We start from the raw sequence: 12673 nt of genomic DNA, 5'->3' as shown, positions 1-12673 counted from the left end.
GCTTAGCGGGTGGCTGTTCTTATGACAAGGAACCGAATGATGAAAAAACTTTCAGCCAATTAAAATTGTGAGAACGTCCAATTTACTGAATGTTTTTGGCTCGTCAATTTCAAAGACAATAAAATATATCATGCAAAATTCGAGTAGATATAAATTTTTTGTTTTGTTTTTCCATTTTTCTTTTACCGGCATCTTGAAATAAATTTGAACATAACTGTATCTGCGATCAGCTTACTTAGTAATCTATCAATATGAAATTTATTAGTCTTTTCGCGTTTCTTTGCTAACGTTTTCTTTGCTAACGATTAATTTGCTAACTTTTCGCGTTTTCTTCTAAATTTTTAAAAACTCAATCTGATTGGTTTAAACTGACTTCAACCTTCGGCCTCTCCATCATACATTACGAACTTCACCTTTCGCGCGCACTAATTAGCTCTAATTGGCCAATTAAGGCATTTTCAAAACTCATCCCAGAAGAAATATCAATTTATATTTGAACTCAGGATATTGATATCTTTCAAATGGTATAGAAAAACTCCGTCAAAAACGATTATTTAAAAAGTCGAATTTTGTCTGAATGAAAGAAAACACGCCAAGTCTAAAATATTCTGTAACTGTCTTCAAACGTCGGGACAACAAGTCTAAAGAGCGAAAGAATTAACATCAGTTACAGTTTTCTTTGACACCAATCCCATTTTTTAAGTTTTTTTTTTCATTGAAACTTCTATATTTCAGTTATTTCGCACGACAATTCTTCATGCTAACTTACTATGTGTGGTAAAATCAAAGCCGAACACATAAATCCTTGCCACAACGTGGTCGGAACAACAAGATAGACGTGAAGGAACTAGGCCAAGAAAAACGAAAACGAACATACGTTGTCTGAATTTTCGCCGTCGTGAGAGGCGGATGAACTTTGGTTCTTTCTCTTCTTCGCGGCTGCATCCGCAGAGCTGGAGTACCTGGTCCTCTCTAAGTGTTGTTGGTGCTGGGATGAGACGGGAGCATGTGAGGCAGAAGAGTGGTTTGATCCGACACCTCCGCCTAGTCCGCTGGATTTCTCCCCGTTGAGACCGGCTGCGGGGGAAATTGAACTCTGGAAAAAACCGCGAAATGATATTTGGCCTAAATCATTTTTTCATAGATATACAAAAAGGTGCAATTTGTCAAACAGCAATTTTGCATATTAGTTTGCGATAACAGGCGAATGATTTGACAACAAAGAAGATATTGCCTTTCGATAATTAGTCGGTTTTTCTAAGTTCTACAAATTATTGCTTTCGACGAAGTGTTTTCTTGCCAAACGAAACACAAACAATTGCAAAACATATCAATTAGTCAGTGAAAAAAAATTAACGAACTGTCAAATTTTTAAACAAGATTTTTTATTCGGAGATATCTTTGTTTGTTATTCGGAGCCGAAACGATATTTTGTTGTATATTAAGAGGGTAAAATTTTACCCGTAATGACTTTTTTTCATTAAATGGAGGAGGAGCAAAATCCAGTTTTTAGATGTAGTTTTTCACAACAACTCGAATGCCAAGAAAAGAGCGTCAAACACAATACTTGTACGAAGTTTGAAAACATTGTAAAACGTCAAATAAGCATTGAAAATTTTGCTTGGCATAAATCCCTGGAAAATGCGATCCCTATAAATAAAAAGCGCAAGGCAAAGCACAGATGGTACTAAGGGAAAATTAAATTAAAAAAGTAGAGAGGTCTCGAAAAACATCATCCGCAGTTTTTTCCGAGCATAAGAGTCCTCTCCACTCAAAGGGAAGTACGGTCAGAGAACCATCTCTGTGAACTCTCATCTCGCAATTGCATTTTCACATTTTCATCGCAATAATTATCTCAAGAGCATTTCAATTTACTCCAAAAAACGCTCTAATTTACACTCGAGTTGGTTCGAGAGCTTTCATAAAAAGTAATATCTCGATTCCATTTTCATCTTTTTATGGCAAGTGGAAACAACTAAATTTATTGAAACATCAAACAATACATTTCGATTAGGTTTTTCCTTTTCTCAACGATGTATAAAATTTCACATTTTCAATCTACGCTCGATATTTTTGTAAGGCTTCTTTAGAAATATAATAAAATATTTCATTGTCCAAATTTAGCTCTTCGCCCAGAATTCTTGCAAGGAGGACAAAAACTAATATTTTAGGCCATTTGACCCATTTTTTGTTTTTGTTCCTAAAACTAGCCTAATCCTAAATCGATTGCATGAAACAAAGTTTACACACCTTTACTCCTTGTAATTTAATTAAATGAACTATTACTGCGCTTTTAACTAATTGAAAAAAGAATGAAAATTTGATGTTGAAGGGTGTTAATTTTTAAACAAATTACAATAGTGTTTGAGACATCAACTTGATGTTAAAGGATGTTAATTTTAAGCAAACTAAAATAGTGTTTAAAAAGTAAACTTAATGTTACAGGATGTTAACTTTTAAACAACTTAAAATAGCGTTTAAGATGTTAAGTTCATGTAAATTTAAGCATGTTGATTTAATTTTCAAAAAGCTCACGAGTCGATCGCGTTCTTCTCGGCTAGCAGCCGAAGTCACCGAGTTCATCAGTCCTCCGAGTTGACTGTGCTGATGTTGTTGTTGCTGCTGCAACTGACCAGCCGCATTGCTCAGTGCATTGGCACCCGCGGATCCCGGTGGGAATCCGAGGAGTCCGGCCGCTGCCGCAATTGAAGTCGGCGGAAGTCCGGCAACGCCGGCGGCTAAGCTGGTCGGCAACATGCCAGGGAACCCGCCTGCACCTCCTCCGTGCATTCCGGGAGGTAAGCCAGACCCTGGCTGCATTTGTTGCATTTGCTGGAAAAAATTAAAACACATCAACAACATCAATTTTTTGACAAATTGACAATCCAGTTTTGACGAAGATGGACTATCTCTCAAGTTAAAACTTTTTATCCACAAGGATAGGAACAACATTCGGGCTGTTAAGTCTTTTACAGAAAATCGCTGTTACGCCCTGCTTAAAAATTACAAGCAATTTTTTGTGGTATTTTTCTTGCCTGGGTGTTCCCCCTCCATCGTAACGAGCACGGACCATGGTTGGCCTCGAACATCCCACCTCTCGATAGAGAGGCGGAGACATAGCTCCCCAAGATCTAGAATGAATCATACAAAAACTCAGAAACAAAGCTTGCATGGGAAGCGGATGTTCAATTATGCAATATCGTATGAGACAATTATTCTGCTTGCAAGATAGACCCTCATTGTCAAATAAAGGCGGTGTCTGCAAAAATATAAAATTATATTATGACTTGGCGTTTGCCAGGACAGAAATTTCACTTAGAGTACAGTACTTTGAATTTAGAGTACAGTACATATTGCTTTCAAATCCTAGTCTTCAGAGCCTAACTTCAGATTAATAATTCGAATTTCAAGCACTTCCTTGACAAGTTCAAAGGTCATTCAATTCTGAAAACGCATAATAACCCGAATTCATAAATTCAGACTAGCAACTATAGAGGGGGGGGGGGGGGCAGTACAAAGTACAAGAGTGTTAAAAAATGCTTTTCAACAACAGTGCCTTCAATTTTCGGCACTGTTGAACACAGTTTAATTTTCGGCACTTGTACTTCGGCACTATTGAACTGCCCCCAACGGGGGAACCAATAAAACATGACCGAATATTTCAACTTAATCGATAACAAGACGCCTAATGTCTGATTTTCATGCAAGATTAGGTGTCATAATCTTCTATTTGTGTTTTGTCTTTGAGTTGGCTGATTAGCAATAGGAATTCGTATGAAGATAGTTTATTTAGCTTAGTTTGTTCACTAAAGTTTAGTTAGCTTATAATCTTCAATCAATGAAGTTTGGTTAGTAAAGTGGTGAAAAGTTGATTCAGTTGGCGAATGGTCAAACAGCATCGACAAACACAAGGCGCTGTTAGCATAGCAAATAGAGTCACAGATTAACACATACAACAAAGGTAAAGCTGAATATATTTGCTCAATTCAAGCCAAAACTCAAATAGAGTTTTTAGATGTACCAACATAAGAAGTGAGATTTATCCACCCACCACTTAAATCTAATTTCTATTGTACTCCCCTTAGCTAGTATATTTAGATAACTCCATGAAATTGCTCAAAATCATAAACACTCAGATATCTATATTTTTCCAAATATCTCGGCCCTTCAAATATTGAACTTAATTTTTGATGCTTGCAGTTCACTTGATTTTGACCTTAAAATAATTAAATGCGCAATATCTTGTAAATATCATGTAGTGATCTGTCCTCGTAGCTTAAAAATTTATCAAACCAAGCAATGATAGAAAAAAAGCAAGTAGAAAAAAATCAAACTGGGAAATCTCTAAGGACCGAGCGACATAAATTAGTCATAGCTAAACCACATTCAGTGTTCAAATTCTTCCAGAAAAGCGAGAACCATTCAGTCAAAAAAAAAATTTCGATTGTTGAAAATTTTCAGCCATTTTAAACTTAGTTTTTCAGTATTCTTTTTTCGAGGACTTCAACTGTTCTGATTCAGTTCTTTTATCTATGCTTTTTTAAGATTGATTTTCATTCAAAAAAACACACTTAATCTAATTTTTTCATAGAATAATCATAATCAATTTGCTTGCAAGTAGGGAACAGTTTGCCAATAATTAACAAAACTAATATTTAAAAAATCTTTTCCATTTTTTCACTTGATTTTTTGGAAACTAGCTGTTTAAAATCACTTATTTTTTGATGCGGCTTCGGTTACAAAAATCTTGTACTCAAAGAGGTTATCAGCAATCTTTTAAATGAGCATATTAATCGGCACACATGCTCATAGTCCCGCCGGCCCATATTAACCAACGAAATTGACTTACCCCGATCATGTTGTGTAAGTCTGCCATTGTGATGTTCTTGGCCTGTTCCACCGCCTGTACGACACTCTGTTGATGCTAAACAAACACACACAGAAAATAATTAAACAATCCGGTTCGAATTTTTTTAAAATATTGCATAAAAACGATGCCAATTTGTCTGATTTTTGTTCCCGATTGTAACATAATACAGTGAAGGTGCTAGAAAAAATTCAGTTTGGTTGTATTTTAAAATTAGGTCCCCATTCAATAGCTGAAGTTACCTCATTAGTGACTGGCATCAATAATTTTCTTCTAAATTGATTAGTATTGAACAACGGCTTTTTGGTTCTGGAATGATTGAAATTTGATAAAACAAGTGATCGCTTTTATTGTTCCGTGTTCTAAGAAATTTTCTTTTTTCGCTTTTTTCTTCGAATATCGGAACAATAAAAAGGGGCTTTTATGATATCAAATTTCAATCATTCGAGTACCTAAAGAAAAAGGTTGCTCACTTTTCTAATCAAATGAAATCAATTATTACAGAGACGCAGCAGAGCTTCGCGCCGTTTGCAACTCAACTTCATCATTGCAGTATAAAAATGTGAACAAAAAAGAGACGGAAGTAAAAAAATGTTGAAAAACTTCTGTCCACAAAAATTTTATGCGTTTGTCTCAAATTAGGTTCATAAATTTTGAGCAAAAAGTTTATTTATCCGAAGTTGAAACCCATTCCTCTTGAAACAACAAAAAAAGTAGGAAACTATTCTGCCTTCCAAAGTACGCTAAAAAGAGTTGACTTAAGCAATTCAATAAAAACTAAAACCATAGAATCGAAAGAACATAATTCAAAATCTTTCAGTTATAGTGAAAATTGTTTAAATCAGAAGATAATCTATGACTTAGGAAGAAATCTGAGGAAAAAAAACTTCACCATATATTATAGCTTGCATTAAAACAAAAAGGAAAATGAGCCGGCGAAAATCAGTATTAAAACAACGAATTGAAACAAAAAACGTTTTCTCAAAAAAATTTATAAGAAAAACTGTTTGCCTAACAAAAACCCCGACAATTTTATTTGATTTTTCAAGAAAATGAGCATGTCAGCCTCCACGTGACTCTTCAAGAAAATGAGCATGTCAGCCTCCACGTGACTCTTCAAGAAAATGGGCACGTCAGATTGTTTGCAGAAAAAAGTCTTAGTTCCCCGTTACAAGACACTTGCTCTCTCATGTGTGATTACCTACTGGTATTAAATAGGTAATTTTAGCTAGTGAATGGGCACCTGAAGTAAAATAACTTAACTTTTTTTTCAAAATTTTGCTTTGAATTTTGTTTCAGTTAGAAACTAAAACGGAAAAAGGCAGTTAAAATGGTACCAATTTTTACACACTTTAATAGTCTTTGAACTGAAAATATGAGTTTAATTTGCAGTTGTAAAAGACCAAGTGAGCAATCTCGCTCCTAAAATTGAATAGCAAATTTAAGCGGTAAGGCCTGCATGTACTATGCTCAAATTTGATTGGCTGAAAAATATTACTTCTAACCAAGTGGACGGTCTCCTCCCTAATTTGATTTAGGGGGGAGATTGTTCACTTGGTCCGTGTAATGAAATCAACTGACCTCGGGTGGAAGTATTTGAGTGATTCGGGCGCATATGTTGTTCAGTCTCTTGGCAATCTCAGTCTGTTTATGGACTTCGAAGTTCAGGCCATAACTCATTTCGTAGAACTAAATAAACACCAGTCAACAAAAAGTTTTCATTTATGATTTTTTGATTGCTCGAATTATGTATTAAGTCATAAAGCATACATACTATTAATAATAAGTAAAAATATGACTAATTTCCAGCTTCCCACCCCCTCGTAAAATTATAACATAAAATTGTTTAAAAATCGTTCATACGTCAAATTACATGTGAGACATCTTGCAGACATTGGTTCACATTGACACATTTTATTGCAATTTAGAGCGTCAAAAGTTTATTAAATCAACTTTCATAAATCGAATTGGAGGAAACATCAAAGTAGGAGTAAAAAATCCAAAATAGTTAAATAAATACAATATAATAAAATTCAAGTTGCATCTTTTTCTCAAGTTTTAAAACATGGTTTCTTCTCATAAAGTCTGCCCAATTCTTCCCGAATTTGCATTGTATATTCTGCCAGAAAAACTTAAATCGTTTAAAACTGACCATAATGTATGCCTTGTGTATTTCTGTCTTTTCTTGGGCCAGTTTTTTGCATTCCATCTCAATCCTAAACACAAAAGGAAGAAAGTAACATGACTAGTAGTTTATGTGAGGTAGCTGACTTTTCGCGCAAACAAGCATCCAAATCTAAAACATCTACCGCCAAAATTGGTTGTCGTTAAACATTGAAGAGATGCTATAACCGTAAGTTTTATGTTAAAGCAGTGAAGCCCTGAGTCCAGCTTTTCGCAAAAAAAAACTTTTAATTTTTGTTCCCCTAAATCTACTTAAATGATTGGCCTCGACCAAATAATTTCCCCTTCGTCAATCCATTTCTATGCGAACAAACATTTAAATAAAAACAACCTACCGGTTGTGACAAGCCGGTTGTGACTACTTAAATTAGCTGAACATACTTTAAAAAAACTTAACATTGTTTTTTTTTATTTTTTTTTTTAAAATCTGTTTTAAAAAATATGTTGGATGAAGATAGGCTTGGAGAACTAGATTTCAGGAGAGCACTTGGCAACCCTTATGAGTTCGTTAGCCTTCCGCTCTTTGTTACTGGTGTATTTAGAGTTAATTCATCTGGTTTAAAAATAAGTAACACCGAGAAATTGATTCTTCTTCTTCTAGATTCCTATCGCGTATTTCACGAATTAAAATCACATTTTGTTATTTCAAAATGCGTGAGTCTCTGGTTACACAGTAAAACTCACTGGTGATACTGAGCCTGCAACTGGTTGAATTCATCTTTGATTTTCTCACACAGGTCCAGCACACTGATCTTGGGCATGTGGTTGTTGCTCATTCCACCAGGTCCCCCAGGACCCGAAAGACCTCCCGGAAGTCCACCCGCGGCTGCCGCTGCACCCGCTGCCGCTGCTTGTTGTGCTGCAGCTGCCGCATTCTGCTAAAACCAGAAAAAAAATCGATCAATCGGGCTCCATAAATTTTCAGCCAAAAATATCCTTTAAGATTTCGTTTCAACTTCAGTGAATATTGTAATACAACCCTAATACATGAAAATTTTACTAAAAGTTTCATGTTATAAGTGCTTTTTTGCAGTGATCACGAAACTCAATAGGCCGTCCTCTAAGAATAACAGGAACATAATACACTTTTTTCGATATTTTTGAAACAAAATCCCTAATCTTCAAATCTTTAAAATGAAATATCGTGGTCCGCTACAAGTTGAGCACTGACTATCCTTGTTATTCCTACGACCAGGCTTAAAAAATAATGGTCTATAACAAACAGAATTGCTTTTCGAACAGATCCAGACATATTTAGATAAAGTTTAGATTGAAATAGAACCTGATAAAAAGCTTTGCTTTTTTATGTTCAGCAGAAATGAGACATGCCCTAATCGCAATTCCACGTTACACTAAAATTAAACACATGATTTTCTCTCAATGTATTTTCCGCTCAGCGTGTTAAATTGTTGACAAATAATATACTTCTGTTATTTCAAAAAAATGTTCCATCTTTTATCGCTTCAAGCAAAAAACAGTCACATTTATGAAAAATATTTTTCAGCTGTTTGTTTTAATAACAAAAATATGCATAGTGGTGACAGTCTGTTTCGAACTCATATAAATGTATAACATTATCGCATCTAACTTTTGAAATAAAACAATCGAAAAAAGTTCGTCCATTAAATTACAATTAGATTTGGATTTATAAAAACAATCTGAAAAAGTTCGTCTATTTAAGATTTGGATTACTAATAGATCCAAAAAAATTCTCCAACCAAATTCACGTTTTCGTTATAACAGCAACTTCAAATAGTTCTTCCCGATTTAAGATAATCACGTCTTATACTTCTTAGCGAAATCCTTGTTGTTCCGTTTTTTTAATAAAAATTGTTGAGAACAAATGGTATTGTTAAGCAGCTCATCAGCTTAGTAATAGGTTATTTCGTAAGAGGATCGTTAAAAAAGCACAACTTCAAAAAAAATGAGAATAAACATGCGCGATATATCAATTGAAATACAGTAATTTACTAAATTCGTGTTGATTACTTGAGGCTAAAAATTTTGTTGCAAGTTTTCATTAAGAAGGTTTTTCTAAATTATCAGTGGAATACTCTAAAACTTATTTTACCCGATCAAAATTATGCAAAGTTTTTCAAAAGAGATGCAATAAAAGACTTTTGAAACAATCGTTGTCCATTTAAGAAAAAAAATCAACTAAATTGCTGGCGTGAAAATCATTGAAGTTGTCCTAAAGGAGAAAAAATATAGTTTACAGAAACCAGGCAGCAAAAAATAATTAAAAAGATAGAAGCTGATAGTTACTTAATTTTCTCGTAGTATATTAGAATGTTTCACTTTTGAAAAGAATGTTTCAGGGTTGAAAAAAAAAACGTTTTTTATTAAGAACAAATCAATAAAACGTCTTCTCTGTTATTTCTTTTTTTTTCTTACTATAGAATAATGCATATCTATAAAAATTTGCTCTTAAAACTTTCTATATAAATCCATTTTTCGACAAACCGCATAATTTTTTTCGGTAATTTTGACGATTAAAGTGATAAAGCAAGGGGTTCGATCCTCAGACATCTCAAATTAGGTTTTATTCAGACCACTTCAAGCGCCGAGAAACTTTGTGTTCGGATTTCTTTTTTTCCAACCTTATAGAGCTTAGGGATAGCTCTACTAAGGTCGACCCAATAACAATACGACAAAAAAGTTCCGGCTAACCGGGTTTCTGCCCAGTGACACCGTTGGTCTTTATTGGTAAGCCGACCACCTTGATTTTACTTTTTAATTTTATTTTAATGATCGTTATCTTACTCTTGAAGTTTAAATTCCTGCCTCTCTCCCAATCCACAAAATGGGAGTAAATTTGGGAAAAATTGACAAGAACGAAAAAATCGATGGTTCCAAACTTTTTTTTGTTTTCTTTTTTAAATATAAAGCTCCAATTAGTGTATCCGATTGGTAATAATTTGGAACAGAAGCATGAAATTTTATCGTGTAGCTTTCACATTTCCAGCGATCGATCAAATAGAAGACAGGTGATGAAAAATGATTCAGCGATATTTTTTCGCAGAAATTTAAGGAAAGTGCTTTTCAGATTGTGGATTTCAAATCCGCATTATAATCATTTTTCAGAAAAAAAACCAATTTAGCTCAAATGAAGCTATAAAAATTTGCTATGGTAAAACACCAAAACAAACGCTACGCGGCAGATGCATTTTTAGACCCATATGAGCCCTTCATAAAATTTGTTTTAATTTAAAAAGCGATGTTTTCAGTTTCGAAAACTTTTTTTTCGAGAAGCGATTTTCAAAAAGCGACCAAAAATTTTTGGCTATTTCGGCTATAAGTAAATGATCAAATAAAAACAATTAAGTTAGTTGAGAGGGAATCAGGGCGTACGAAACAAAAAAAAAAGTATTAACCAGAGGTTTTCAGTACAAGCTGTACAAAACCGAAAAAATTATGATTTTATTGCAAAAAAATTTTGCCAAAACACTATCGTGATAGGGCTTTGGGATAGCTCCACTTAAGTTAATAAAAAAAATTGAAAAAACAGTTTCGGCTATTCGTGTATTCCGCTTCTTGACACGCCACCGCGCTGATTTTTTTCCACCGCGCTTATCGGCATGCCGACCACCTGGATTTTTAATTCTATTTTAATTATCGTTATCCTATTTTTGAAGTTTAAGTTCATGTTTCTCTCCCTAGCAACAAAATGGCAGACAATTTAGGAAATATCCGTAAAAACGAAAAAAAATAATCGATGGTTCTGCAAAAAAGTCTCCTTTTTTTAAGAAAGCTTCAATTAATGTATCCGATTGGTTATAAATTGGAACAAAAGTATGAAACTCAAAACGTAGCTTTCACATTCCCGATGATCGATCAATAAAATAAAGGTGATGAAAAATGATAAAATGATTCAGCGATATTTTTTGCAGAAATTTAAGAAAAGTGCTTTTCAAATTATGTGGATTTCCAATCTGCATTATAATCATTTTTCGGTCAAAAAACAACTAAACTCAATTGAAACTAAAATTGCGCTGTGGTTAAATACCAATATAAAGCCCTGCAAAAATATTTCTTATTTTAAAAAGCGATGTTTTCATTTACCAAAAACAAATTTATTTTTTTCAAAAAAAGATGTTTTCATTTCCAACGCTTGGGTGATTTAGTGCAAACATTTTTCCGTGGCTATAAGAATGACATTTTGGTCCCTGTAAAAAGTAAGCATGGAAGATCGTTTTCGTCAATTTAATGATAAAGAGGGAAAACGCAGATAAATACATGAACGTGGAATTCATGGGACATGGGACCCATCATCTCTATTTTAGGGACCCAACCGACTGTTTCCAAAAAAATGTGACTAAGATCAAAAACAATATAGGAAACAAAAGTGATAGGTTAGTTTCTGAGTGTAGTTCAGATGATGATGATTTATTGATTTTATTTACCACTTGTCGATTGTACATAAGGTCGAATGACGACATGGTTAAAGAAGATCCGGGCTGACTAAATGTGTCACGTGATCGTGAAGTTTAATAGGTAAATAATGCAAAAGGTACGAGATTTTTAGGTTTCTTTTAGGGATAAGGGCACCCTGAAAACTGTAGATGTACCGTGAACGTTTCAAGAGTAACTTAAATTGGTAATAGTTTTTTTTTTTCAGTTCAGGTAATGGTAATAAATTGAACCATAAAAGAAAGGATTGTATTTGGCATTTTTAATCTTAAATTAAATAGGGTTTGCTGTATTATTATAACAATAATAATGAGGATGGAAGAGGTTTCCGTTTCGCTCGAAAGTGTCAGCAGATAATAACATGGGAAGAGCGAGAATATGACGAGAGATGGGAAAAGCGATTAGCGCTAAGCGATTGGATTGTCGACAACTGCTTGCTATGCTCTTGGAGTTGGGCCCGTGTTGGCGCAATTTGGCGCTGATTGCTGCTTGAAGCTTGAGGGGCGCGAGATTGCGAAGGGAGAGAGTTGAGGAGGTTGGGTTGAGTTAGCTTGCCTTGGCCTAAGCTCGCGCGGAGTAGTTGCGGTAGTAGCGCATCAACACAGCATCAGCATCAGGTATAAGAAGGACTTGAGGACTTGAGATGGAGCAGCTCATCAATAAATATGGGAAATGAAAAATTAAAAGCAGGGATACAATTCCGATTTCAGTTCACATGGCCGCCATCTTGTTGTGTCACGCTAGTCGACTCTCCCGCACTTCACGAGCAATTCACGAGTATTATTTTATTTTATTATTTGAATCATGTCACAAATTCACTCGGCCAATCAGACGCACTCCAATATAAATGCATTTAAAATGCGCCGGCCAATAAGAACACAGACACGTGCAGCAGGAATGAATAATTCCACTCGCACGTGCGAAGACTGTCAGTCAAATGGTTGCTGAGAAAATAACCAGTAGTGTGAGAACGAACGAGAGAAGAGAGAATAAAGAAATAATGCGGCGGCACAATTACACTACACACAACCACTACACTTATACTTTTACATGCTGTTAGCCACTGGATCGAATCAAAACTGAGCCGAATTAACCCATTTTACAAAATTGTTCAATTATAATCTGAACTTGAACGCAGTCCTCACAGCAAAGAATAGAATCAATTTTAAATAAAATTTTTGAGGTTTTGAATAAAATTTTGGAACCTCTAAG

The 12673-nt window shown here is 34.6% G+C and overlaps 1 protein-coding gene across 1 annotated transcript in view; it reads right to left on the bottom strand.

Moving 5' to 3' along the window:
• The window catches only part of LOC134848896 (transducin-like enhancer protein 4), a 37049-nt gene extending 24581 nt beyond the window's left edge, over positions 1 to 12468 (bottom strand). The window contains exons 1-7 of the mRNA XM_063866432.1: positions 11455 to 12468; positions 7736 to 7929; positions 7020 to 7083; positions 6449 to 6556; positions 4850 to 4924; positions 2536 to 2832; positions 878 to 1096 (exon numbers count right to left, since the gene is read on the bottom strand). Coding sequence (XP_063722502.1) covers positions 878 to 1096; positions 2536 to 2832; positions 4850 to 4924; positions 6449 to 6556; positions 7020 to 7083; positions 7736 to 7929; positions 11455 to 11490 — 993 coding nt within the window. The 5' untranslated portion in view covers positions 11491 to 12468. The remainder of the gene's footprint in view (positions 1 to 877; positions 1097 to 2535; positions 2833 to 4849; positions 4925 to 6448; positions 6557 to 7019; positions 7084 to 7735; positions 7930 to 11454) is intronic.
• Between the last annotated feature and the right edge of the window lie 205 nt (positions 12469 to 12673).

The sequence above is a fragment of the Symsagittifera roscoffensis genome, chromosome 6 (assembly GCF_963678635.1).
Source record: "Symsagittifera roscoffensis chromosome 6, txSymRosc1.1, whole genome shotgun sequence".
Taxonomy (NCBI): domain Eukaryota; kingdom Metazoa; phylum Xenacoelomorpha; order Acoela; family Convolutidae; genus Symsagittifera; species Symsagittifera roscoffensis.
This window is presented reverse-complemented; position numbering and strand designations above follow the sequence as displayed.